We start from the raw sequence: 27,725 nt of genomic DNA, 5'->3' as shown, positions 1-27,725 counted from the left end.
TGACAAGTAACAGAATTGAAGTTCTTGTGAGAATACCCAGGAAATGTAAGAAACCAAGTCTAATGCCTTGATACCATGTTATAATTAGGGTACGCTACATAAGAAGAGAAGAAGGGGAAAAGATTCATTCCTCTTTTTCTCTTCACCTTTGATGTAGCATTATATAGAAAAACATATTAAAACTTTCTATACACAGGATTGATACTATTTTCTAATTCCCACATCGAATATTTCCATACTAATTATATTACCATACTACCTCACATTCCATAACACATTTTAACCCCATTTTTTTCTTAAATATTTGGAAACAAAATTTTCATTTATGAGGAGAGTAATTGCTCAAAAAGGACAACTCTCAGCATTTGTAGATCTTTAAGAATCGAGATTTTTCACTGATTTCAGTGATCTTCTCAATTTATAAAATAATGGGAATTTATGGTTATGAATGGAGCGAGAAATGAAGGAAAAGACAAACTATTCTGATTTATGTGATAACAAAAGTTCATCAGACCTTGAGCAATGCCTTTCGAGCTGACTCTCTCTCTAGCTTTCTCCTCCTCTTGGCCTCTACTACGACTTTTGCTTCTGCTTGCCTTTGAGCACTTCTATAGCTTTGACTTTTGTTAGAAACACCGCCTTCTCTGATCATACAAAACAACAGATTGTTAAGATTGGGTTTCAAAGGTTTAAACGTGAGAAAAAAGGGCTTCAAATGAGAAAGAAAGAAGAAAGATAATTTTAAGACGAAAATAACTTTCTCTTCAATGAAAAATTTGATGAAAATTACCTTTTGTGCAATGAAATGTGTATTTAAGGGTGAAAATGTCAAAAATAAAAATTAAGAGCGTTTACACAATAATAGTGAAAGGTGCTAATTATCCATATATTTATCACTATTCCATTTCCATCTTAATAAAACAAAGGATCAAAAAGTCACCAAATTCGTGTGATCGAACCGTAACGAACCAACCCTTCCTTGCTTAGACAGGGGTGAAGAATTGTTCAAGCAGAATACAGTCTGCTGTAAATAGGTATGGTAATTGGGTTCGTCGACTTGGACCCTCGTGGCTCAGTCCGAAAAAAGTCCAAACCGACCCGGCTTGAGGCTCGGGCCAAGCCCCATTTCTGGGAGTTAGCTCGAGTAGGGCTGGCCCGTGTGGCTCAGCCACCCTGTAAAAAAAAAAAAAAAGAAGAAGAAGAAAAACTATGTTGTCTATTTGGCAGCTACTGCCTTAACTAGTAGCAAATAAAAAAAAAATTTCCAAAAAATCGAGCTTTCGAGCCTTAATTTTTTAACCGAGCTTTTTTTGCCCTAGTCGAGCCGAGCAAAAGCTTGAGCTGAGTCCGAACTGAGAATTTTGACTTGCAAACTGACTCGACTCGTTGACAACCCCAATTGTATATGATCTGTGCACTGGTGGAAAGTCAACATTCTTCATCAAATCTAAAAAGGCCAGAAAAGAAAAATCAAATTCAGAAAAGGAAAAATATAAAAAAATAAAATCGGGACGCGGAATGAAAACAGGTCAAACCCAATCCTCTCACTCTTCACCCGCCAGCCAGCCGGCCAGCTTTCTCTCTCTTAAATTTTCTCTCAATTTGGATCTCTGTAGAGGAGGCTCCATTCCTCTGCTTCTCCGGCACCGGATTTTGACTCCACCCGCCGATTGGAAATGATTACAATTCCTTATCTCACCGCTTTGACAACTTACTTCAGCTATGGACTTCTTTTCGTATTCGGCCAACTACGTGATTTCTTCCGTAAAATCATCGATTGCTGGTCCCGAAGCAGCCTTCAGGTAATTTTGACGTTTGTTTGTTTGTTATGTATCTGTATTTGGAGATGTGATTTGGTTTGGTTTGATTTGAAATGGTGGGGTTTGTTCTTTTTGTAATGGAAGGGGTATGCACCGATCTGCTTGGGGCTAGAGGATTTCTACGTTCGGAGGTTGTACCTGAGGATTCAGGTAATTTGAAAATGAATATCTGTTGCTATCATTTTTTTTCTCGCTAGTTTTTGGGTTCTTGTTGTTTTGTTTTATGTCGATAAATTTTAATCGATCTGCGATGCTTTTTGAATTCCTTTCTGTTTGTTAAAAATGAGATTCGTTTCCTACAAAATACAAAAGAATTCTTATTTTAGAACTGAATTGAAATTGGTTAGTAATGATTGGAGTTGTATACTGCAATTCATGTAATTTTGCCGGGATAAATTTTATAGGAGATGAATGGAAAAAGAAGTCTTCTTTGTTTTTTGTTTCATCTTATCTTTTTAAGAAAAAAAGAGAGAGAAGTTGGGATTAAACGAGAAGGTGACAAATTACTGTGGAATGAAAAATATGAAGCAGACGATTGAATGTTATTGCTATAATATTAGAAGGAAAATGTGGTTTAAATGTATAATCTGACGATGCGATGGGTTCAAGATTTGGTGTTGGTCGGACTTTTTGGCTAAGAGTACTGGATTTATATTTCTTGAGTTTGAGTTCATTCTAATGGATCTTCTCAGAGTACTCTCCAGTGGTTTAGTATGGAATAACATGCACACATATATGTTAAATTCTGACTGCCATTGCTTAAACTTCATAGTTGGAATGTTTATAAAATCTTGACAATGATAAGCAACAGGAATGTCGTTTCATTCAGATTTTGTTGTTGCATATTGTCACTGAATAGTCTACTCATTAACAAGATAGCAGCTTTTTACTTCATCTTAACCATGTGTGAACCTTAACGTTTCCTTGCTGCAATTTAGTTGCTACTATAATGAAATCCCACAATTTTTAGGACTGCTTTAATCGACCAATTTCAAGCCCTCCAGATGCATGGATTGATGTGGTGGAGCGTGTCTCCAAAGACAATAACAAAACACTACAGTAAGTGCTTTTGTTCCCTGTTTACGATCTGTTCTTTGTGAGTTCGTTTCTTTTTCCTGTATGAGTAGCTGGATGTGTTGACTTTTATCATGGTGAGCATTGTTGGCATCTGATTCTGATATCTATTTGCAATATTGATGTGGTATTGGACTGTGTAAACAAAATCAATGCTATTTGAAACTCAGAAGCAAAGTTCTTCAACCTAAATGCCACTTTAATTCTAAATATTCTCCTGATTTAGTTGCATCCCATGCAGGCGAACCAAAAATATAAGTAGATGCCTCAATATAGGATCATATAATTATCTAGGGTTTGCTGCAGCTGATGAATACTGTACGTCTCGTGTAATTGAATCCATGAAGAGATTTTCCCCAAGCACCTGCAGCACTCGGGTTGATGGAGGTAAATACACGTTCCTCACATGATGCTACAATGTTAGACTTTTCTCTGAAAATTATGACAAAGTGCTGATATGTACTGTTAATCACTTGAACAATGTATCAGGAACAACAATATTGCACACTGAACTAGAGCAGCGTGTGGCGAGTTTTGTTGGAAAATCAGCTGCCGTAGTCTTTGGCATGGGTTATGCAACAAATTCTGCCGTTCTTCCTGCATTAATTGGAAAGGTACGTCCTATTACCTGGACTAGAATTGTCTGTGATGTTTTGCATTTGTATATAGTTCCTTTCAATCAATTTGGATGCAGGGAGGTTTGATCATTAGTGATTCTCTGAACCATAACTCCATAGTAAATGGGGCTCGAGGAACTGGAGCTACTGTTCGGGTTTTTCAAAATAACAGTAAGTTCAAGGTTTATTTTTTGTTTCCTTACCCAAGCTAATTTTCATGAGCTTTTTTATGCATCATGTTGTTCTGTCATCCTTCCTCTAGCACCATCCCATTTGGAGAAAGTTCTGAGGGAGCAGATTGCTGATGGACAGCCTAGAACACACAGACCTTGGAAGAAAATAATTGTTCTGGTGGAGGGAATATACAGTATGGAAGGGGAGATATGCAAGCTTCCCGAGATTGTTGCCATATGTAAGAAATATAAGGTAGAGGTTCTTACAAAAGCTATTGTTTTCTGTTTGTATGGTTACTGTTATTATGCATATTTGGAAATAATCTACAGGTTATACCTTCTGGTTTGTCAGGATGAAAGCTTCACCTTTTATGCTAAATCGACTTGCTTATTAAAAATATGATATTGGTCATTAGTCTTGAGTTTTTTTTTCCCCTGTAATATAGAAGAAATTAAGATATCAACTTTGCACTTTTTTGGAACTTTTGGTCATTCTTCAGATTCATATGCATATAAATTGATATTCTGTATATAACAGGCATATGTTTATCTGGACGAGGCCCACAGCATTGGAGCTATTGGCAAAACTGGAAGGGGTGTGTGTGAACTCTTGGGGGTTGATACTGCAGATGTGGATGTCATGATGGGAACTTTCACTAAATCATTTGGATCTTGCGGTGGTTATATTGCAGGATCTGAGGTTCTTTACTAGCTCCAATTACATATACGCTTGTAGATATTGTGTTTTATAGATACAAGTGTTCTGCATGACTTGACTGCAGATGCATTTCGCACATGCGCGTAATATTTAATTTTTATGAATATAACTACGCAGAATACTTGAAACAATAATGCAATGAAGAGCTCATATAATTGTATTGTGCTGTCAGCAACTTCTTGTTCTCTTAAAAACACCCATACACTGAAAATCATCTTTTTTTTAGTGATAATAGTTCAATAAGTGCTGCTTAAATTGGACAAGTCTCGATGAACATAGCTTTAAAGTGTAAACATGGAAAGGAATAATGTCTGACACATAATCTAGACATCTAAGAACATGTGATATGATCCGGGTTAGGCCAAAGTCGGCCACATAGTATACTTCGGGACCAAAGCTGCAATTTTCTCTCGAGAATCCTATTTTGACTCAATTTCTTATTTTTGGCAAGTTTGTTGTTTTAGGACTCTTAAATCAGATTTTTTTTCCATATTTCTAGACTTTAGTATAAATAAGAAATTTATTTCATTATTGTATTAGAAGAATTTGATATTTGGGAAATTAATTCGAGAGGCTTTTGCTTCCAATCCTTATTCTCGTGTGGAACAAATCTGAACTTATCAATATTTAACATCTTGTGACATTCAACAACTCGGGTAAGATTCAACTAATTATGCAATCAAAAGGTCCTTTGCATCTTTGTTATCTTGGGGTTGTTTGATTCATTAATTGGTTGGGTTAAATCCAAATCCGGATTAAATTTACAAGTTTCGTGATCAAAAGGTTAATAGTTTAATATACTATTGGTTGTTTGGTCCGCAAATTTGTGAATTGAGTCCTAAACTTTGATTTTTTGGCTTTCTTTGGATTTGTATCATTCTTTTGTGGGTTCGTTAGTGTTCGTTGTTACTAGGTTCACATCAACATGGTTGAAGTTCTTTTTCACTTCCTTGCTGGTAAAGAATTGAACTTTAACCTTCTTGTTTGATCTTGAGAAAGAGATATTATCAGTCCACATAGCAATTTTTTTTTCCCCTAGTTTTAATCAAAGTTTATATCTTTGGGGCTAATTTCCTGTAATTGCTTGCTTCACATAATGTGCAACGTCATAGAGCCATCCTCTGTTTTTTGCTTCATCTTGTTCTGTGTTTTTAACATCTCATTTCAACTTTTCAGGAACTCATTCAATACTTGAAGTATACCTGCCCTGCACATCTTTATGCGACATCAGTATCACCTCCAGCTGCGCAACAAATCATTTCTTCCATTAAGGTTATTCTTGGAGAAGATGGTTCTAACCGAGGTGGGATTTTCTCTGCCTTATAGGACTAAAGTCCATCTCAATCGAGAGTATTTACTCACTATTAGAGCAATTTGTTAGTGCAGGGGCTCAGAAACTAGCACGGATTCGTGAAAACAGTAACTTTTTCCGGTCTGAATTGAAAAAAATGGGTTTTGAGGTATTGGGAGGCAATGATTCCCCTGTAATGCCTATCATGCTCTATAATCCATCAAAAATTCCTGCTTTTTCACGGGAGTGTCTCAAACGAAATGTAAGCTTTGCATCTCAGATGTCGTTTGTTGGTTTCATTTCTGAATAATGGTCCATTTACTTTGATTTCACATGTCATGACTTGCTCCATTTTCTGTAAGACCACATTTATTGTAATACTTCATAAGGACAATTGCATTATTGGCCCCTAACCTATTTCTCCATTAGCAAGTAGGTTCCCATTGTTTTAGAAGGAACATATTACAGCCTATTTGGAATAGCTTCTGCTTCTTGTAGAAGTGTTTTGTGAGGAGGCCATATTGGCTAATTTCCTCTAAAAACGCTTTAAAAATTATCGAGACAGGTCAAAAGTAGCTTGTTAGTTTTAAAAGCCATGCCAAAAAGGCCCAAGTCTCCAACCTTCCATATAGTTGCACAATTAATCTTGAATGACAGAAACAATCTAAATTTGTGTTAAAATCATTAGTGTAACCTCGCATAACTAATTTTATGAAGATAGATCCGACTTTTGGTCAATGCCCAGAATATAATGCAAATCATGTTTTCATGAGGACCACATGACAATTTAATAAATATTTTGACGGATCCCGACATTGGAACTAATTGTGCAAGATGAAATATTATCGACTATTAACTTTGTATTTGTATCAGGTTATCAGCAGTGTTGGCGATCTAGTTGGTATAAAATACTTTCCTGCTGAACCCGATAAACAGCAGCTTGAGGATGGCAGAGTAAAAATGGAGTGAGGAGGAGAAACTTTGTTTTTTATCAGCAAGTTTAGGAACTTGGTGTGACCTATAAATTTTTTGTGTTTATTTACCGAGTACAGAAATTTGTAACTTTATTACAAATTGGTAAAATTTGCTATGCTTTCGTGATGTAAATATTGTTCCTCTCGTGTATGAATAAGGTTAGAATTTTCAAGCAGGGTTGGCCTCTCTCTTGTTTCTATTTAAAAAAAAAAATAAAAAAATAAAAAAAAGGGAAGAAAAATTGGAAAAAAGAAGAGAAAATTGCATCATAGGCTACCAATCTATTGTTTCTGTAACAAGTTGGTTTTTCATCTTTGAAAAAAATAGCAGAGTTTATACGGTGAAAGAATAAAATAAATAGAATTCATGATTGTGATGCATTTTTGTATAGCATCGAGATCCAAATCTTAACTTTGTTATGTTAAATTATATTCTAAAAGTAATTTTATATTCGATAAAACTGTTAGTTATTAATAGGGTTAAAAAATTAAATATTTGAATATTATAAAAGATTCGCTCAACCTGCTATCCTAATTTGAGTTGGCGTGAAAAGAGAGAATTTAATTTCTTGACATAAAAGCAAAATCACACTTGAAGATACAATTTTTCTCATGGTAGTGCCAAATCTTTTGTGTAAAGACTGGGAGCAATTCTGTGTTTAAAGAAAGTTTCACGGACACGGAGCATAGAATAGAAGGAGGAGATCATACACTGTTCAGGGATTGCTGGCTCAGGCTCAACTTCCATCTTTTTTAATGAAATAATATTTAATTTTCAATTTTTTATTGAGATAATGTTTAATATATTATTAAACTAAAATATTTAATATTAAATAATGCTAAATCAGCATTTATCAAAAATTTATTCAATACAATTTTTGTTTAACTATAAAATACATCGGATTTGATTCAAGTGTAGGACCCACATAGTAACAATCTTTCAGCTTTACATTTTTGATTTATCAGTCAATCGGAAAATCCGTAATGGCGACTCCTTATTGGGCGGTATCACTCCCCGTCGGCCAAACCTCCTCCCTCTGGAGCCGCCTCCAAGAATCTTTTTTGCAAATCCGCCTTCGATACCCCCTCTCTATAGAGTAATTATTACATTTATGTGTTAATTATGCATTTAGTAAATCTAAATTCTCGAATTCCATCTTAAAAACTCAATCTTGTGGACTAAAGTAGCTTGGTTAAGGTTTTGGAATAAGTTTTTGACTGCTTTGATTTGCTATTGGAACTTGTAGAGAAGAGTAGTTCAAGATATTATTAATTCATGTTATATTTTGTGGCAAAATTTGATTCTTTGGAGATCACAAATAGTAGTTTTGTTGAATTGAATTTTGCAGTTCAACATTCCAAATCTACGTTGTTGGCATTGAGTGATGATTTATTGAAGGTTGGTTATTTCTATGAATAAAGCCCCCTGTCCCGGCTTGGGGACAGGTCAGAGACAAGGGCACCACGTGGCGCCCCCTATTGAAGGGGAGCCGGCAAGGGGACATGTCGCCCCTGTCCACAAATCGGGATAGGGAGCAGGGTTGTATTTTCTATTTTCTTGTTATAGTTCGTCAAGTTTCAGCTGATTTTTAGGTCATAAACTTAAGTAATGACTCAAAAGGCTAAGGGCAATAGTTAAATGTTTGAAGCATAAACGTCTCTAATTCAAGGAATAAGCCCTAGCCCTTGCTTGGTAATAAAACTCCTGTTACAATTTCGTCTATTTCACTTGATTGTGTCTCATGTAAACTTGTTAAGAGTAAAATTTTAATGTTCCCTTCTCATGGTTCTCACACCCCACAAATTTTTGATATTGTTCATAGTGATATATGGGGTATTGCACCTATGGTGTCTCATTCCCATTTTAAATACTTTGTTACTTTTATTGATGATTATAATCGCTTTACATGGATTTATTTTCTTCGTGCGAAAAGTGAGATTTTCTCGATATTTCAAGCTTTCTTTGCCCTCATCAACAATCAATTTTCCTCTTCAATCAAAATCCTATGATCTGATTCGTGAGGTTTAATATGTCTAATGTGTTTCAATCTCTCTTATAGAACAAAGGTATTATTTCTCAACGATCTTGTCCTTCTACTCCTCAACAAAATGGGGTGGCAGAACGCAATGATCATCATCTTCTTGACATGGTTAGAGTTCTTCTAATTGAATCTTTTGTTCTTTCTCTTTTTGGTGTGAAGTCTTGTCTACTTCTGTTCACCTCATATATCGATTACCATTTTCCACACTTGGTAATACTTCTTTGTTTTATAAACTCTTTGGCCATCATCTCACATATTTTCATCTTCGTCCCTTTGGCTGTGTTTGTTTTATCCATTTACCATCACATGAAAGGACAAAACTCACACCTCAATCTGTTAAGTATGTTTTTTTGGAATATGGTGGGACTCAAAAGGGGCATGTTTGTTATGATCCCATGACATATTGTATTAGGATATCTCATAATGTTGTATTCTTTGAAAAACAATCTTTCTTCACTTCTGATGTTGTTATTTTCCCTCCTATGTTCTCTATCTTGCCTAATTTTCTTACAGGCTCATCTTGGTACAAGCCGGGTCTAGTTTACACTCGCAGGCATGTTACATCGGTCACTACTGTCGAGCTTTCTTCTCAAACTACTGTCCCTCCAGAGCCCCGTAACCTTCCGCTTGCTACATCAGATTCTTCACCAGATGATGTTCCTCCTCCTGTCACTCTTCGTCACACTTTTCATGATTCTCGACCTCCAAATAGGTATGGTTTCACTTCCCATAGCTCTATGTCTACTACCCTTAACTCTTTTTTAATTCACTCTTCCTATAGACAGGCTATAGAACAAGAGTATTTGCAACAGGCAATGAATGCAGAACTTGAGGCTCTTCAGGCAAATGAAGCTTGGTAGGTTGTGCCATGTCGCCCCAAATGTAAAGCCCATTGGGAGTAAATGGGTATATTCAGTCAAACTTCATTCTGATGGTTCTCTTAAACATTATAAGGCATGGTTAGTTGCTTTGGGAAATCGTCAAGAGAATGGAATTGATTACGATGAGCCATTTGCTCCAATAGTGAAGATAACCACCGCTCGCCTCTTGTTATCACTTGCCGCTTCCAGGTCTTGTTCTCCACATCAAATGGATGTAAAGAATGCGTTCTTACATGGGGACCTCAAGGAGGACATTTATATAAAGCTTCTATTTGGTACACCTCTTCCCTCCGCTGACTCGTTTATAAGCTAAAGCGCTCTTTGTATGGTCATAAATAGGCACCTCGAGCAAGGTTTGACAAGTTTCGCCACACTCTCTTGGATTTCTCATTTACTCGGAGTCAATTTGATACATCTCTGTTTCTTCATAAGAGTACTGTTGGTATTATTTTTTTGTTTGTATATGTAGACGACATTATTATCTCTGGATCTGATCATACTTTTATTCAAAAGTTTCAACAACATCTTTACTCGATTTTTCATAGAAAAGAGCTTGGTCATCTCAATTATTTCTTGGGCTTAGAGGTTCATACTGCACCACATGATATTTTCTTGAATCAACATAAATATATTCAAGACTTGATTATGTTTGCCGAGTTATCTGATGCCTCCTGCGTTGATACTCCGTTAGATCTTAATGTTAAATATCGAAAAGAAGAGGGTGATATTCTTCTAGATCCTACTCTATATCGAAACTTGGCAAGTCTCATCTATCTTACTATTACAAGTCCAGATATTTCATTTGTAGTGCATATTTTTCGCAAATTTATAGATGTTCCTTGTCGTCGACATTTGGTAGCTGTTCGTTGCATTATTCGTTATCTTATTGGGACTTCTCATCGTGGTCTATTCTACCCTCAAGGAACGCCTTTTGAGCTCACAGCTTATAGTGGTGCTAACTAGACTGGTTGTCCTGATTCTCGTCGAACTACTAGTGGGTGGTGTGTTTTTTTTGGGTGATGCTCCCATTTCTTGGAAATTTAAGAAACAAAATTGTGTTTCTAAGTCCTTCACTGAGACTGAATATCACTTCATGTTCGCTGCTTATTCTGAGGTTGTGTGGTTGCGAGGTCTTCTTGTAGAACTTGGTGTTTCCCAATCGCAACCCACTCCTTTGCATGGTGACAATACTAGTGCTATTCAAATTGCGGCTAATCTGGTATAACATGAACACATCAAACATATGGAAGTAGATTGCCATTACATCTGGGATGCCTATAACTCCAAAGTCATCGATCTACCACATGTTTTCCACTAGTCAACAGGTCGCGGACATCTTCACAAAATCTCCGACCCATATTCGTCATAATTTTCTTGTCAGCAAATTGATGCTTGTGGACTCACCATCAATTTGGGGGTGGGGGGGTATTAGAGGCGTGTGATTTACAATAAATTGAAAGGTTTCTTTGTATAATTAGTTTCCCTTTTTAGATTAATTTTCCTTTGAATAGTTAGGGCTTCCTTTTACATAATTGTTAAATCTCTATTTATAAGAAAGGAAAGACAAGAAGGAGATTTATTGAGGTAAATTAGCTGCTTACTAATACACAGAAGGAATGATACCTCTTCAGCTAATGCCGGATTTGTTTAGAAGTCAAACATTAATTGGGCAGCAAATGGGCTCTGCTCTGCTTTCACTAATAAGTGATTCGTCTACATTGGACATAATTATCTTAAAGATAAAGTTTGCCCCCCTTGTTCTATCTTGTTACACTCTCTGGAATTTACATGGATAATGGTACAAATTTAAAATTGTGTTGCCTATCCTACAGGTTTTTAGCTCCTGGATGCAGTTCTGTGCTGTACGTGTGTTCACTGAAAGCATTTTGCGATATGGTCTGCCACCATCATTTTTGGTAGTTGATTTATAACGTTTTCAGCTGACCTAGTTTTTCTAGATCACCGGTGTGCTGAAAGATCATTTAATTTAACTCAGTCTGTAGTATTGTCACCTTCCATGAAAGTTGAGAAGAAAGTTCGTTCTATACTTGAGGGACTCTGCGACAGTTCAAACAGGTTCATGATCGTTTTGTGGCTTCATCACAAAATACTTGTAATGCGGATGCAATTAGAAATATGGCTAACATCTCATGATCAACTCAGTATTGCATGTGATCTGATTAAGAAAATGTTCATAGTTAAAATCCCTATCTCATCTAAGTTTCCTTATCCAGTACTTATTTGGGGTTTGACTACATGGATCTTCCTTTCAGACCCCACTTCCTCTTCAATTACTGCTTGCTCTGTGATTTTAAGTCGACCTTTTCCTCCAGTTTAACTAATTGTAGTCCCATTGCTTTTCCTCAGACATTAATTTTTCATTCCATAAACTTGTATCCTTAGGACAAATTGAGTGAATATTCTAATACTGTATATGAAATCAAAGAAATTGGGATGTTGACTTCCTGTCATTTTGACGGACAATCCTCACGCAAGATTCTATAGGAAGGTACAAATTTGAAGTTCTTCATACGTTGCAGTAAATTTTATCTAATAGAAATAGGAGGTCCAGACTCCACCGGAGTTATAGACCATTAAGGGCATGTTTGGAAAGCCTAAAAAGTTTACTTATGATCAGCAAGCATTAAAATAAATAATTTTTTTATGGCTCAAAGTTAGAAAAAAGTTATTTGTCTTTACTGTGAGGTAAGAGTTTACTTCAAAAATAACTTCTTTTACTTAAATGAAGAAAAAAGTAAGTTTTCTAAGACTATAAGCTAAGACATTTATGAAAACATAAAGGTATTTAAAATTAACTTTTACTGTTTCGTATGCTTGGTCAAAACATGCTCTGAAGTTATTTCAAAAAGCCCATATTATTACGGGCAATTGTCAAATGTTTTTCAAAAAGCCTCATCTTTGATGGTCCCGGGAACTAGTGAACTTTGATCACTTTCAAAAATTTGACTGAGAATATTTCCATTGATGCATTGCGTAAATGCAGCACATACTGGAAAACTGAGGACGAAGGAGGGATGGGCGGCTTTGCAGGTGATGCTGATGCACATATCCTTACGTCTCCTTCACCATTAATCTTATTTTAGCTACAGCATTGCAATTGTCGTTGTCCATTTCAATATCCCATGTGTGATTTTAGTAGGCCTTGAAAATAAGGACCGAATGTATTTGTACAATAGCGTAGGCTATCCTATTCTTTTTCATTGAAGACCACACTAGCTTGTCAAACATTCCTTTTGATTTTCCCAAATTGTAGCAGCAGATTATTTCTTCCTTCCCTTGTATTATTTTAAAATTGTGTGTTTAAGCCACATGATTGAACGTGTTATCATTGAATAGTGAAACTTAAAAGCTTGTGCTTTTATTTATTGAGATATTATATGTTGCTTTTGATGGTAGCATTCCTCTTTCATCTGTTTTGCATTCAACACTTGCACCACTGCACACTTCTAAATAGTGGCATTGTGTACTTGCAGTCACTGTATAAATTTGACTACTGCATTAAGCTGGATGGGGATGGTGGTGGTGGGAATTATTATTATTATTATTTTTTTTAGAAGAATTTCTTGAAGATGAAAAACTTCTAGAAAAAATTATCCAAACATGTTTAAAAGTGACTTTTAATATCAGAAGTAGTTTCTAGCTCTTAAAAAGTCTTGTCAAATGAGCCCTTGGAGGATGAAGTTGTATTTTCTATCATGTACTGACATTAATTTGGAACGTAACATGAAGCAATTTCTCGCCCACAGACTGGTATTATCTGAAGAAGCTCATCATATTAATCCAGGGACGGATCCAAGACCGAGCTACCAAATTTTGAACCGGGCTACTACGCGTAAAAAAAAAAAATTTACACATAAAAAACTGATTTTTTACCAAAAAAAATTAAAAATACCTTAAAAAAAATTTTTTGGGCCTGAGGGAGGGGGGGCTACAGCCCAGCCCAGCCCAGCCCCGTTGCAATTGTCGTTGTCCATTTCAATATCCCATGTGTGATTTTAGTAGGCCTTGAAAATAAGGACCGAATGTATTTGTACAATAGCGTAGGCTATCCTATTCTTTTTCATTGAAGACCACACTAGCTCGTCAAACATTCCTTTTGATTTTCCCAAATTGTAGCAGCAGATTATTTCTTCCTTCCCTTGTATTATTTTCAAATTGTGTTTAAGCCACATGATCGAACGTGTTATCATTGAATCGTGAAATTAAAAGCTTGTGCTTTTATTTATTGAGATATTATATGTTGCTTTTGATGGTAGCATTCCTCTTTCATCTGTTTTGCATTCAACACTTGCACCACTGCACACTTCTAAATAGTGGCATTGTGTACTTGCAGTCACTGTATAAATTTGACTACTGCATTAAGCTGGATGGGGATGGTGGTGGTGGGAATTATTATTATTATTAATTTTTTTAGAAGAATTTCTTGAAGATGAAAAACTTCTAGAAAAAATTATCCAAACATGTTTAAAAGTGACTTTTAATATCAGAAGTAGTTTTTAGCTCTTAAGAAGTCTTGTCAAATGGGCCCTTGGAGGATGAAGTTGTATTTTCTATCATGTACTGACATTAATTTGGCACGTAACATGAAGCGATTTCTCGCCCACAGACTGGTATTATCTGAAGAAGCTCATCATATTAATCTGTAGTGTAGCAGAACGTAGAGATGGGTGAAGCATTCGCAGGATCTGACTATAATCAATAATGCTACTCCCTATCATTATAAAATATTGTCACCATCTTATTAATTCCAGCACTTGGATGGTAAGATCTTTTTATCCATTCGATACATGATGGAAAATTCCCTTAACGTATGTTTATAGGCATTGCATGTTGACTAAAGATGAAAACAATGCTCAGAAGTCTATGTGGAACTTCAGGACACCATGTGGTTCCGAGGCTTGCAAAGCTCAAATGATTAATTTGATTTGTTTGAAGCTCAAACAAGCAGTTCGATTTTAGAATTAGTGTTCAGAAACGAACCAAAATCTTGATGGGAATATAATACGATTTAGATCCTATTAGGAGGGCATTTTTTGGGCCAAAAAATTCATTTCTATATCGTTACCACCTATTGTCAGTCGCAACAATTGACCATTACACTCTCATGTGGGGCCCAGGTGACCAACAAACGGCCCAAAAATTCATTTTCTTCTTTCAAAAAATGCCCTCCAAACAAGGGCTTAACATTCGAAATCAACTAAATATGATATTTTAAAATGAAACTTCAAATCTCAATAAATATATCTACAAGTATAGTTACAAACAAGTGGGATCAATAGCCTAGTCCATATTGGGACAACCCATTACCCATGCCTGGGCTGCGTCTAACAGCTCTTAAATATTAGAATAATACTACTTAAACAGGCTCACCATGTTTTGATAGATTAATTTAGCAGTATTTTATTGGCATTCTTTTGTTTAACTGCCAAGCATATTTGAGTATAAAAATCTGTTATTGAATATGTTCTTATAGCAGAACTGTAAATATTAATGTCAGCTATGCCCATCTCTCTCTCTCTATCTGTGGATATTAAAGCAGATAAGGCAATTCAATGGCAAATACACCATGGTGACCATGCCATGAGGACTAAGTCTTCATTCTCTAAATTAAATGGAACTCTGGTCCCACCCGCCGTAACTGTAGTCGGTAACAACCAACAGTGGGCCGTGGACCGGGTCCACATTAACCGTTCTCTGCATGGGATTCATAATGTAGAATTGTCCATATCCTTATCCTTGACTATTGATACTGATTGAAAGATCAAAAGAGAGTCGATAAAAATAGTGAAGATTCCATTCAATTAATGCTGTGTTTCGTAACTGAACTCTCCCTTGTCTTTTAGCAGAGAAATTGTCTCAAACAACCCTTTCGAACACGATGGTAGGTCTATCTCATACATAATTTTTGGAATAAGGTCCAAACAAATAGTGCTGAGTCTTACGATTGATTCTGGATAATCAAGGATTTATTTGTGTTTGTACGTTATGTGTATGTCTCTCTAATTCTGATTGTTTTCGTACTCACTACTTTAATAAGATTTTGTGAACCTATCTTACTCAAACACGAAAAGTTTATAGCTTCGGCACAATCTTCGTGAATGTATCCAAAACTTTCGAAATAATTGATTATGTTATCTTGTATTACGTTTCTTATGTTAATCTATTTTGTGTATCCTAAATTTGTTGATTTTCTTTTCTGACTAATGCTATTTATAAGCTTGTTTGCCATCACATCTTCCTATAAAGCTGCAATTCATTTTAATATATTGAAGAATGTGACAACTACACCATCGCATAGACTACGAATGAGTGTACAAATAAAGCTATTCTTCTTTTTATGTATAATAATATATTTTCCATTTTATTCCGATTAATATGTGAGAGAGAAAAATATAAAAAAAATTAAAAAAAAAAACTTTTTTGGGAGTTGGTTTATTTTCCTTTTAGAAAAAGGAGATTTCTCTTTGGGGTCAAAGGAAAATTTTGTTTTGTCGGCATTCCGTTTGTTTGCATGGATTACAACGGAAGTAAACTGAAACTAAACAGGGAGATGAAGTTATCCAACAAAATACATTAGAATGGATGAGAAATATTCTTTTCTTCTCCATAACAAAGAAAGTGGATAAGAACTTTTCTTCAAAGTGGCAAAATGACGAACACAAAATAATTCACCGTCAAAGTTCACAAACTTTATCGAGTTTGTCATCGTTATAACTCACTAAGGCATAAACAGTTAGGTAATGTTGAGTTAAAATATCTATATTAATTAATGATACAGCACAACAACGCGCCTTATCAATCACGACAAAAAGAAAAACGCACGATAATGATTCGTAAATCTATCTAATATGTACTCCGTACTCAAAAACTCAATAAGATATAACTAATGTCTGACTAATGATACAAGACGACGATGCATCATGCGAATCAATGAGGGTGGAAAGGCATTAGAAAAGAACTTGCCATTGCCATGTATGTATCTACACGTTGACCAATGAATATAAAGATGACGGATATCATGTCCCATTGAGATTTTGATGGGTCATGTGTTTTTATGATCATGGACTCATCATTTTAGGGTTAACATAAAAGTGAAGGGAAGAAGCGTCGAGGATATATAATGACTTCCCTTTATGGTTTCTAGGTAAAGACGTGTGAACTTAGGGTTTAAGTTTGCAACACTTTGTAGGATATTTAAGTGTAAAAAATAATCATAAAGTGGATACGTGGCAATGTTCTCAACCTGATTTGTTTGCTAAAATTTGAAGAAACCCAATGCCATATAATTGTGTAACGTTGGACAAGCTTATCTTGTAGGTTACCACTAAGCTCCGTTTGGTTTGGTGTGACTTAAATTTTTTTTTAAACGTTTAAATTAATTTTAATCATATATTTTATGGAATTCATAAGTCAAAATCTACTTAAATTTTTGATTTTTAACTACATCAAATAGAGACTAAAAGTAATGCGATCTATCTAGATAGTTGATCTTAGAGAAAAAAGTTGGTAGTAGAAGGGACAATACACCATAGTAACAGAAAATTGAACACGATCAAAAAACTAAGATGAATTTCAAGACTTCTAATATTTCAACTCTTTGAGCTAATTTTAGTTGCAAGAAAGTGTAGGAAAATAAGATGGAAACGAAAATCCAAGGAGAAAAGAGGTTTGTAGCTAGGAAAATGGGCATATATCTACTTAACAGGTCACTTAACACTCTAGGATGAAACCCAACTTTTTACAAATGGATCTTGAATTATATTTCAATGAAGTATCATATCATCTCGATCCCTCTTAAACAACAATTATCGATTTTCGTGGTTATCGTTATTCAACTTAGGGCCTACCACCTTTGTTCGATTGCAAATGAGGTTTCATTTTTCATCTATCTGTGTTCGTGTGTTGAAGAATTATTTTTCAATAAACCGATATGAATACACCCAAATCCTCCCTTGAATAGATGGATTTAAACAAAGTTCGAGCTTTAGAGGCTTAAAATTTTACTAATTGTAAATTTATAATAAAGAACATTTTCCATAATAAAATGGAAATTCTACCGGCTCAATTAAAATTTTATTTTATTTTATACACACACAAAAAGGAAACTTTTCTATATTTCAATTTATATTAATTAATTAATCAATCAATAATTTTGGTCAATTCCTCTTATTAGAATATCATAGTCATTAGCCGACACCAACTTGATCAAACTAAGCATTTCATAATATTCAATTTGTTATATAAGATGTGACATAAGTATACAAAGTACTAATTCTGTGCCTAATGCAACTTAATAATACCCAACATTCAACAACCATTTATGTCACAACTTGCCAACAACCCAACATTTAATTTTCAATTCGAATTATCCAAGTCTTTAGTTTAATGAAGTTTTTGACAAAAACAAAGACGACCAGTGACAAAAATATGCTACCTGTTGCTCTCCGAAAATGGCCAACAGGTGTTGTTAGAAAACAGTATACATGTGGGCCTGTTTTTTACAATATTTCTAATGTAAATACGTTTGTGAAAGAAGAAGAAGATAGAGACAATATATTATATTCTCTTTTCTATTCATAAATTCATCTCTTTAAATGATACAATGATTGTCTATTTATAGTGGTTAGGCCATCGTGGCCTTCGTTAGATTCGAGCCACGTGGCTTGATTCGAGATCCTTGATGTCATGTCAATTCTACTTCATATTAATTACATTGACAGATTCTTAATAAAGGGTCGGCCACTTTACAAATTTAGGTTGACTTCTCTAACACTTAATAAATAAGCACGTCACATCAATCAATTCTGGAAACGTCCCAATTAAACCTGCCAAGGGCCTCAGATGCTCCAGGAAGTTCAACAATAAAAGATGAGCAGGGGTAGGACCACCTCAGCTGATCTTAATTTAACGACCTTGGCATTTAATCGCGACTAGCTCTTGAATAGTTTGGATGATTGCCACGCGTAAATATGAGGGGATCCACGTGGCCATTCTGTTTGACTAGTAACACCACCTTAATAAAAAGAAATTATACACCATAATAGAATTTAATCATTTCCACTTCTTTAATAAAGAGAATGTGTTTTGCATAGTGAACTGGACAAAAGTGAATATGATAAACGAAAAAAAATTCATGTAATAAAATTTATTAGCTATATTTTAATCATTCCCCTTCCATTAATAAATAGAACGTGTTTTATACGCAGAACTATACAAAAATGAATATGATAAACGAAAAAAAATGCAAGTAATAATCAGCTATATTTATCCTATCTGCCTTCATCCACCATATAAAATTGTATGATATGCCACAAGAGAACAGTCGAAAAGTACATTCATTTGAACATATCTTGGATCAACTTTTTGCATAAACTTCTCCAATGTGATTGTTCGTACTTCACTATATCGTGAACTTTGTTACTGAAAAATGGCTACTCTAATTTTTGGTATATGGTTTATGAAAATGTTCAACTCCTATGATTAGTATCGTTCAATTTGATACAAATACTTAATTCTGTGTTTGGTTTATCTAAAAATCAATTTTTAGTAATTTTTGATAAAAATTGATATAATTGTGGTTGAGAAATTGACAAAAATTGTAAATCTCATAAAATATGTGGTTAAAAATAAGTTTATGAATGAAGGCCTAACATGGGAATGTCATCGAACTTGATCCGAGCTAGTATAATATATAATCTATTCACAGTTATCTTACTAATAATAGGGACGGCTAAAAAACTCCGTCCTGTCCCAAATGGGGCAAAAAAAAAAAAAATCGATCACGAATTCGTCTCGTTGTCATCACTAACTAAGAAAATGGATCCAATGAATACAAATTTGATAAATTGGTGACTTGCATAGTATATTAAAAATGCCAAGTTGTTGAAGATCGCAATCATGTAATTAGTAGGCAGCACCACGTTTCTTCTAAAACAGTGAGAAAAAATTATTAAAAAGATTGCATGATATAATAGGATTAAAATGACAGATGTCTTTGACTTATATATACACTTTTAAGCCAATTGGATTCAGTTGTCACGAATATGAACTAATTATATTAAATTTGTGGGCTCATCACCTCTCCTTCATTTGTCATTTTTCTCTCTAGTGATCAATTTTAAATACTTAGCCTTGTTCGAGCCTAATTAGGTAATTCGTTAGAAAAAAATGTATTCTTAAATAGTGTTTTGATATTATTTTAATTATATATTTTTTAATAAAATAATATTATACGTAAATTTAAAATTTTTTCATATTTTTTAACAATACATTTCACATCAATATACTATTCAAAAATAAATTTTTATGACAAAAATGGAGCTGGACGGGGACTTATTTTTACTAAGAAGGAAATGTTGGTTTAGAGGCAAAATTAAGTAACAAGTCAAATCAAAATAAAAGCAAATAGATTGATGTAGACTGAAGTCTTGTTTATTTTAATCGAATAAAATTATGACCCCGATTGGCTCCGATTCTCGTTCTTATTTTTTTTTCCTCTTATTTTTAACCACACAATCTTTCATAAAATAATATATCACGCAAATCAAATTTTTTTATTCTTTTTCAACCATACATTTTTTAAAAAACGCCATTCCAATCATTAAAATTTGGAAAGAACAGGGCCATATGTTTAACTTTTAATTAGTCTATATTAAGGGCCTGTTTGTTACCCTTTAATTTCAAAAAGTGCATTATGAAATAGTGATTGATATTGAAATGTTTAGTTAAAAAAAGAATTTTTATTTATTTATGTGTAATATAATTTTAATGAAGAATGTTTGGTTAAAAATGAATACTGCAGAAAAAATAATATGGTGAAATGGTTGATAAATAAAGATTAAGAATAATGCTGCGTGTACAACTTTTCCCTTGGGATGGGGATGATATCTTCTTAATTTGTTCAACAATAGTTCGGCGGTAAAAAAATTTTTAACTATCAAATGATGTATTGCCACGTGACACAATATAAATAAAGATATCAAATATGGTGTACATGTAGTATGATTAGGGATGGCAAAAAAATCGGCTCTGCGCCTCTAGGGCCTCGCCGCGAATGGGGCAAAAAAAATTTGCCCCGTGAAGAAATCCAATACACATTTTTTTGAGCTGTTGTATCAATACTCACTACTATAATTTTTCATAAAAGAGTCAATTAAGTGCCCGTTAACCCTATTCCACAGTTTGTTCAAACTAAGTTGGCTTCAAAGATGGATCCTAAATTTATTGAGCTGCCGGGTGGCTTCCTGCTTATGGAAATGGAACTGAAAGGTAAACTTTTGCTATTTATTTTGCCAGACCAATACATGTCATAGAAATATAGATGAAGTAATAAATTTTCAAAAATCTAAAGAAAGAGGAAGAGCAAAGGTCCCTTCTCGTTTACCTTCTTAAGAATTTAAGAACAGGTATTTCACGGTATGCAACTTCATTAAATAGCTAAATGTAGTCGTAGTGCTGAAAAAAATATTAAAAAATAAAATAAAAATTAAATTGGACAAAAAGCTGCCGTCACCGCTCCGTCTAAGGCGAGGCAAGGCAAGGTTTGGGCCAAACTGGATGGGACGGGTGGGGGCGCCCTGTCCCGAACCTACCCTGTTGCCATCACCCCCGCCCCGCTTGTTGCCATCACTAAATATGATTGTTTTATTAATTCCTATTCCCCGAACATGTTCCGTTGCCATCACTAAGGCCGCCCCGCCCCGCCCCAAACTCGCTCTATTGCCATCACTAAGTATGATTGTTTTATTAATTCATATTCTTTGAATTTTTCCCGTTGCTATCACTAAGTATGATTGTTTTATTAATTCCTAAAAATGATTAAAAAATTTATACACTAAAAACAAATTAATTCACACAAAAAGCCACAGTTTTGAGTCTAAAATTGAAGAATAACTCACAATTTTATTAAACTTTTATCAAAACATGTTAGAGGAAACCTAATCAAGAAACATAACTGAATAGCTTCCTAGTCCCTAAACTTTCGACAAAATTATAAAAGGCACCAAACATAACTGAATAGCTTCCTAGTCCCTAAACTTTCAACAAATTATAAAAGACACCCAATACCAAATAACAATATAAATAAAATGTTATAATACTGAAATAAAACCCATCTTTATTTCTTCTGTATCATAAGTCCCATTATTAATTATTGGGAAATTGAATTATCACACCATATCATATACAAGTTTAAGCCATTAAGAAGAAATACATATTTTCATTTAAATTTTACGTCCACATACATATAAAATTTATTTTTTAATAAAAAGTTTGATGCAGGCACATTTTTTAGTTGCCGCAAAATTTGAATTCAAATCTTTTATAAATCTGATCCTTTGTTAATCTCATAGAAAGTTTAAGCTTGTCGAGAAGAACCACAAGTTGACTCAATTCAAACTCCCAAAATTATTAAAGAATATGGAAAAAAGTCTGAAATAATGTGGAAATTATCTCAAAACTTCTTGGGGGAGATAACAATTATTAAAGACGAAATAAAGATGAAATTGAAATGACTGAAGATGGGACAGAACATGCTAAATGTGCCTTTTCAAAGAAAAGAAAGAATTAACTAATTGATACTTATCTTCCAGTTTTGTGGCTTAAAACAGTGTTACAAGTGTTACATATCACATTTATACACACAAACACATATTGTGGGACGCGTACATATCACATGGCATGCCTTAAAATTAGAAATGACAATGGGTCGAATCAATTGACATCGCGTTTAAGTACGAGTCGAGCTCGTGCTCAAGGGCCGAGCTCTTCGAGCTGAGTCGAGCCCATGAGCTCGATTTTTTTTTATTAATTTTTTTACTTTTTTTTAAAACATTTTTACGAGTCCACGAGCTCGTTGGCTCGTGAGCTTGACGAGCCAAGCCTTGTTCGGCTCGTGTTCGGGCTTGTATTGGAACGAACTCGAGTTAAAAGCTGGAATTTCGTGATCCAAAATATTGAAAGTTTGTGTATCGAAATTTATTCAAAAATTAACAATTAATTAAAGAAGTTTTTAATTTTGTAATTTTGCTTCCGTATTCCAACAATCCCGATTAAAAAATAATTAATCCATCATAATCTTTTCAAGATTTCAAAATTCACTTACAAAAAAACCTCATATTCATTTCTGTAGTAACGCATATCATTAATAACCTTCTTTCTTTCTTTCTTTTTTTTTTTTGGTATTTAATTCAACTTCTACCAATAGTCGATCCCTCTTTTTCGGACTCGAATATGAGAGTGTTCTGACTCGAATGAGAGTTTGTAAAACAAATATTCATACAACACAATTTTTTTTTTTTTTTTTTTAAGAGCTTGTGATATATTCTCATAATTTCTCTAGATGCACTTATTTCAAGACTCAACAATCCGTAGCATAATATCAAATTGAAGATAAATTGAATAGCAACGGACAAGAAAATATACAAACTAAAATACATTAACTGTAGTAAAAGATTTACATTATATTTTTTACTGATGTATCTAATATTTTAACTAGAAAAGGCAAATGTCTAGGAATTTGTCCTCCCAAGAAATGGAGTAAAATTTGGACAAGAACAAAAGGATCTGCTAAAGATTTGGTCATATTTGGTCGGTCCAATTTGCGTCTTCTAGCATCCACTGATTTTTGCTTCGTGCCCTTTATTCATATCAGCATCATCTCCTGTTCTCCATTACATATTATACCAAGGAATCATATCATCACCTCTTTAATTTGTTTCCTTAATTTGTTCCCTTTTTGCTCCTGCAAATTCCTAACAACATTAAGATTAAACAATTTAATCTAAAAATTTACATTATTAAAAGGAAAAAGAAAACCCTTAATCTACAATATGCTCATACGTGCAAATCTCATTCTTTTTTCCATTAGAAATATGATACGCGTGCAATTTATGTAAATAGGTAACATAGAGATTTGAGCTTAGAATCTTGTTTGATAGTTGAATTCAGCCTCATCTATAACAAAAGTTTAGAGTGTTGAAGACAACATTTAATAAATATACGTCTCCCTTCTTTAATAATTTTTGACGAGATATTTAATGTGATATCAGAGTTAGTCATCATTTATATATAAAAATTATTAGGTTTAAAAGTGTGTAAGAATCTTGTGCATGAGATAGCCTATTGTAGACAATGTTTTAAAATAATGTTTAAAGATTCAAAAGAGACGTTTAACATAGAAAGAATAAATTTACTTATTTTTAATCATGTATTTGTTAAACTCTAATAGACAAAATATGATATAATGGGTGAAATATACTAAGTTTGACACAATTTTCTTTTCCTATAGGCAATTGATTAATGATGTTTTGGGATACCTTAAACATAGTAAAGTAGGACAAAACATCATTTGAAAAGATAATCATCTTTTTAATTTATGATTTTCACTTGTATTAAGAATTATTCATACTTTAATTAGACAGTGATTGATTGCTTACCAGATAAATTTATGAACGCAAATTATAGCTGACTTCTGTCTGATTAATAGCTTTTTGTCCTAGTTCATCCACTTCCCACAAAAATTGTCCATTCTCCTGAAAATGACATAAAATTCGTCATTTTTGTAAAAAAAAACAATCGCATGTTCTCTAGATTAAGATAGAAAAAGGAACTAAAATCTTGTTCGTCTATACTGCGACAAAATATTAGGCATTTGGTCATGTTGAAACAAAGGGATATTAGATGAATTGTCCAGTAGAGGATAGTCATTTGTTGGTGTCTCTGTGGGGCTGCATAAATTCTGCATGTTTATATAGCAAGGAAAAATAAAAGAAATATTGGCCCCGTTTGGTAGGGATTTTTTGCCCAAAAAAATTGATTTTTTGACCGTTATTTTACTATTCAAACCGTAATTTTTGACTTCTTCTCTCACATATGGACCCCACTTTTCTTCTAACGATTAAAAAATCAATTCTCAAAATCCCTACCAAACGGGGCCATTATTTAAAATGATAAAAATATCGTTCACTAAGATAAATTTATGTACCTGATCAGGTTCTAAGTCCATTCCGAAGTCGTAGAACATGGGATTATTCGAAGCGAGTTTCATCGAGAGAAACTGAATATATACATTGAGAGGAAAACATATATTAATTTTATAAATTGATATTGTGTTTAATTAGATAATTTGAAGAAAAAAAATATTATACCTCGACTTGATTTTGCAGGGACTGGACATAGTTGATTATTTCATCCAACATAAGGGCCTTCCCATTTACCTGTTTATCACTCAATCCACATGAAGCTGTTGGATGAAGAACTTTGAACAGAATAGAATTTTTATATACAGAGACAATTATGCGGATCGACTTTCCGACAAAATTTCTTTCGAGCAGTGAGTCTGAATGTAATTTAGGAACACAAAGACACTAAACAAATGAATTGTAGTTTCTCTAGTTCTTTCATTGTACTCCCCATCCTCTGACGAGGAAAATTTTTTTTTTTTTTTTTTTTGTGCACTTATAAATGTAATATTATTTGTGATTTATAATATTCACCTTGTCACAACCAGGAACGAGAGCTTGGAGAAACTTCATTCTTTCACTTATTCTTTCTCTCCTCACCTGAAATAATTTGAAAATAAATTATGAAAATCCACATTCCAAATTCTGGTAATTTAATAGGATTCTTTTTGAGGAAATTAAGGTAAAAAATAAAAAATAAAATCTAATAGAAATACTTGAAGAACAGTTTTTTGAGTACCCTTTCTGCAAGGCTGTGACTATCTGTTGCCTGGCCCCTCCTTGCTCTTACATGAATGTAACCAGCTGGAGCATCTTCCTCTTTAGCTTTTTTATCGTCTTTCTTCGTTGTCTTCTTCTTTTCAACCCCTTTGCATTTCCTTGGCTTCTTTATCTTCACTTCCCTTAAATCCTAATACACNATGATGTCGCTTTTACTAAAAATGTTATGTTTATTACTAAAAAAGGCGATATAAATTTCAAGAAAATGAGGGGACAAACATTACAAAAAAAGTAACAAAATTTTAATAAAATGACACAACATGCTAATTAAAACGTGATACAACATGGTAACTCACTTGTTAATAAAAATGTCACATATCATGTAACTTGTCTTTTTCTGTATCATTAAATATGAAAGTAATTCAATAAAATTAAATGAATTAATTTTAAGAATACAGCACCCTACAAATTGGAAGTGACAAAAATTTTAAAAAGTGACAAATACTGGAAACAAAAAGTGACAAATTACGTTAGTGTTAATAATTTAAAATCATCATCTTGTCTATACATGAAAAACATGAACCATCATATATAACCACGTATGACATCCTATATTCAATATAGCAATGTTCAACAAATGGTTGATTTTCTTTCGACTTGCCATAGAAGCTGATGGGGACATTTTTCGATATCCCCGATCATCACATTCCCGACGACTATTATTGATAAAGGTTTAAATCCATCTGCGGTGTCCTCGAGCATGACCATCCTCGAGACATTATGCTCGACCACATCTCATGCTGCTTTCGCGTATTGCAAACATTTGTCCTCGGGCATAGTCCTCGAGCACGTCCTTCCCTCACTACTGACGATTGTTAACCCTTTAGAATTCCTACGCAATTAGGAATCTTAACTCCCACAAGAATCCTATCTCACGTATAATTCTGGAATTCAACCAACTCCTTAACTATTCAGGACTCCAACAGATGATGACATCCAGCTAGTTGAGTCCAATTAGGAGAATGTCACTTACTACTATAAATACAGAACCTTGAACCATTATTCAGGTACGTTTTTCATTGTTCTTCAGCACATAGCCTCACGCATATATTTCCCTTTCTGACTTAAGCATCGGAGGGGCGACGAGAACACGCCTCGTTGCCTTTGTTTCAGGTACCGGGAGACCACGATCGTGATCAACCAGAATCATCAAGCTCGGAAAATCATCAGGTACGATTTTTGGTAGCATCATTGGCGCCGTCTGTGGGAAACGCTACCAGAAGCCATGGTAAACACACGTTCAGGTCTTCCACCAGCAAGCTCATCCGCTCCAAACCAACCCCCTCCTGAGGATATCCCTATTCCTCAAGAGGAATCATCAAAAGTGCCAGAGCCCCAGCCGACAGTCGTCACTGCTGGAGCCTTTGAAGAGCTCAGACAACAGGTCGGCACACTGACTCAGCTGCTAAGTCAAAGAAATTCGCATCCCTCACCCACACCGGCACCCCAGGGGGGTTTTATGGCTGATGCTCGAGCTCGAGCTCATGTCCCTGACAATGGTGGAGCAGGGGCCTCGGGCATACCACATGTGACCTCGGCCTCGAGATCACTGACCATGGAGTCCGGGGAACTTGCTAGGATTATTCAAGAAGGAATTACGGCGGGCCTACTTCAGGGCAACAAAGGGACGACAAGATTCAGTCCCAACACTCCATTTACTCCCGAGATATTAACATTCCCCTTGCCGGACAGATTTAAGTATCCTAGGATCAAAGAATATGATGGGACCACCGATCCAATCAATCATCTGAACATATATACGGACGTCATGAATCTATAGGTTGCACCAGACCAGGTGATGTGCAAGGCCTTCCCACAAACTTTGACAAATGCTGCTAGGGATTGGTTCTCAACCTTAGAGCCCAACTCCATAGCCTCATTCTCAGATTTGGCGGACAAGTTCTACGCTTTCTTCGCAAGCAGCAAACGCATCAGGAAGATAGCGGCTTCCCTCATGCAACTTAGACAAGGGCAAAATGAGACCCTACGTGACTTCATGACCAGGTTCAACAAGGAAAGACTTCAGATTCCTGACCTACACATAACTGCAGCAGTTTCCGCCCTCACATATGCTATAAAGTGCGAGGCTTTCAAGATGTCTTTATCCAAAACTCCACCAAAGACAGTCACCGAGCTTCTTACCCGAGCCGAGAAGTACATAAATATGGAGAAAACACTGAATCCGAGAAAGATTGGACCATCCCATGACAGGGTCGAGCATAAAAGACAGCGTGACCCGAACCCCCGTGAAGAACAGCATCGAAAAAAACAGAGACAGGAGGTTCCCCCAACGCCGTTCACGCGTTTAAATACGTCAAAGACCAATATATTGATGGAGATCAAGGATATGAAGGAACTGAAATGACCTGTCAGA

General features: G+C 34.7%; 3 protein-coding genes across 8 annotated transcripts; 2 read left to right on the top strand and 1 right to left on the bottom strand.

The window, feature by feature from the left end:
- Positions 1-1,512: 1,512 nt before the first annotated feature.
- Positions 1,513-6,018, top strand: LOC111368047 (long chain base biosynthesis protein 2a-like). Its single transcript, XM_022989217.1, has 10 exons — positions 1,513-1,802; positions 1,905-1,970; positions 2,791-2,879; positions 3,136-3,281; positions 3,384-3,508; positions 3,589-3,682; positions 3,774-3,937; positions 4,223-4,384; positions 5,579-5,705; positions 5,789-6,018. Exons 1-10 carry the CDS (start codon positions 1,677-1,679, stop codon positions 6,001-6,003), a joined length of 1,314 nt encoding a protein of 437 aa, XP_022844985.1. The 5' UTR covers positions 1,513-1,676; the 3' UTR covers positions 6,004-6,018.
- A 1,925-nt stretch (positions 6,019-7,943) lies between these two features.
- Positions 7,944-11,510, top strand: LOC111366952. Its single transcript, XM_022987632.1, has 11 exons — positions 7,944-8,066; positions 8,114-8,242; positions 8,426-8,515; positions 8,728-8,882; positions 9,023-9,421; positions 9,491-9,551; positions 9,664-9,865; positions 10,060-10,542; positions 10,586-10,809; positions 11,222-11,334; positions 11,423-11,510. The coding sequence occupies exons 1-11, from the start codon at positions 7,944-7,946 to the stop codon at positions 11,508-11,510; spliced, it is 2,067 nt and encodes a 688-aa protein (XP_022843400.1).
- An 11,518-nt stretch (positions 11,511-23,028) lies between these two features.
- On the bottom strand, positions 23,029-25,482 carry LOC111368046 (transcription factor bHLH137-like). Of its 6 annotated transcripts, none has more exons than XM_022989212.1 (7): positions 25,311-25,482; positions 25,106-25,171; positions 24,758-24,826; positions 24,595-24,666; positions 24,242-24,348; positions 24,047-24,142; positions 23,029-23,352 (listed from the first exon to the last, which is right to left on the bottom strand). In XM_022989212.1, the coding sequence occupies exons 2-6, from the start codon at positions 25,142-25,144 to the stop codon at positions 24,106-24,108; spliced, it is 324 nt and encodes a 107-aa protein (XP_022844980.1). In that variant the 5' UTR covers positions 25,145-25,171; positions 25,311-25,482; the 3' UTR covers positions 23,029-23,352; positions 24,047-24,105. The 6 variants fall into 6 exon arrangements, with proteins under 6 accessions (XP_022844980.1, XP_022844982.1, XP_022844984.1 ...); XM_022989211.1 differs by having other exon boundaries at positions 23,216-23,362; XM_022989214.1 differs by lacking the exon at positions 24,242-24,348.
- Positions 25,483-27,725: the final 2,243 nt, after the last annotated feature.

This window comes from Olea europaea, chromosome 18 (assembly GCF_002742605.1).
Source record: "Olea europaea var. sylvestris chromosome 18, O_europaea_v1, whole genome shotgun sequence".
Taxonomy (NCBI): domain Eukaryota; kingdom Viridiplantae; phylum Streptophyta; class Magnoliopsida; order Lamiales; family Oleaceae; genus Olea; species Olea europaea.
Note: the sequence above shows the minus strand (reverse complement) of the source record. Positions and strands in the feature narration are given on the sequence as shown.

Coding starts and splice junctions, on each gene's coding strand:
- LOC111368047 (XM_022989217.1), top strand. CDS start 1,677: ATGATTACAATTCCTTATCTCACCGCTTTGACAACTTACTTCAGCTAT. Junction 1,971..2,790: donor GGTTGTACCTGAGGATTCAG/GTAATTTGAAAA, acceptor CACAATTTTTAG/GACTGCTTTAATCGACCAAT. Junction 4,385..5,578: donor GTTATATTGCAGGATCTGAG/GTTCTTTACTAG, acceptor TCAACTTTTCAG/GAACTCATTCAATACTTGAA.
- LOC111366952 (XM_022987632.1), top strand. CDS start 7,944: ATGTTATATTTTGTGGCAAAATTTGATTCTTTGGAGATCACAAATAGT. Junction 8,243..8,425: donor TTCTTGTTATAGTTCGTCAA/GTTTCAGCTGAT, acceptor AAACTTGTTAAG/AGTAAAATTTTAATGTTCCC. Junction 8,516..8,727: donor TATGGGGTATTGCACCTATG/GTGTCTCATTCC, acceptor TCTCTCTTATAG/AACAAAGGTATTATTTCTCA.
- LOC111368046 (XM_022989212.1), bottom strand. CDS start 25,144: ATGAAGTTTCTCCAAGCTCTCGTTCCTGGTTGTGACAAG. Junction 24,827..25,105: donor TCGTTCCTGGTTGTGACAAG/GTGAATATTATA, acceptor AGTGATAAACAG/GTAAATGGGAAGGCCCTTAT. Junction 24,143..24,241: donor ATGCCTAATATTTTGTCGCA/GTATAGACGAAC, acceptor TGTCATTTTCAG/GAGAATGGACAATTTTTGTG.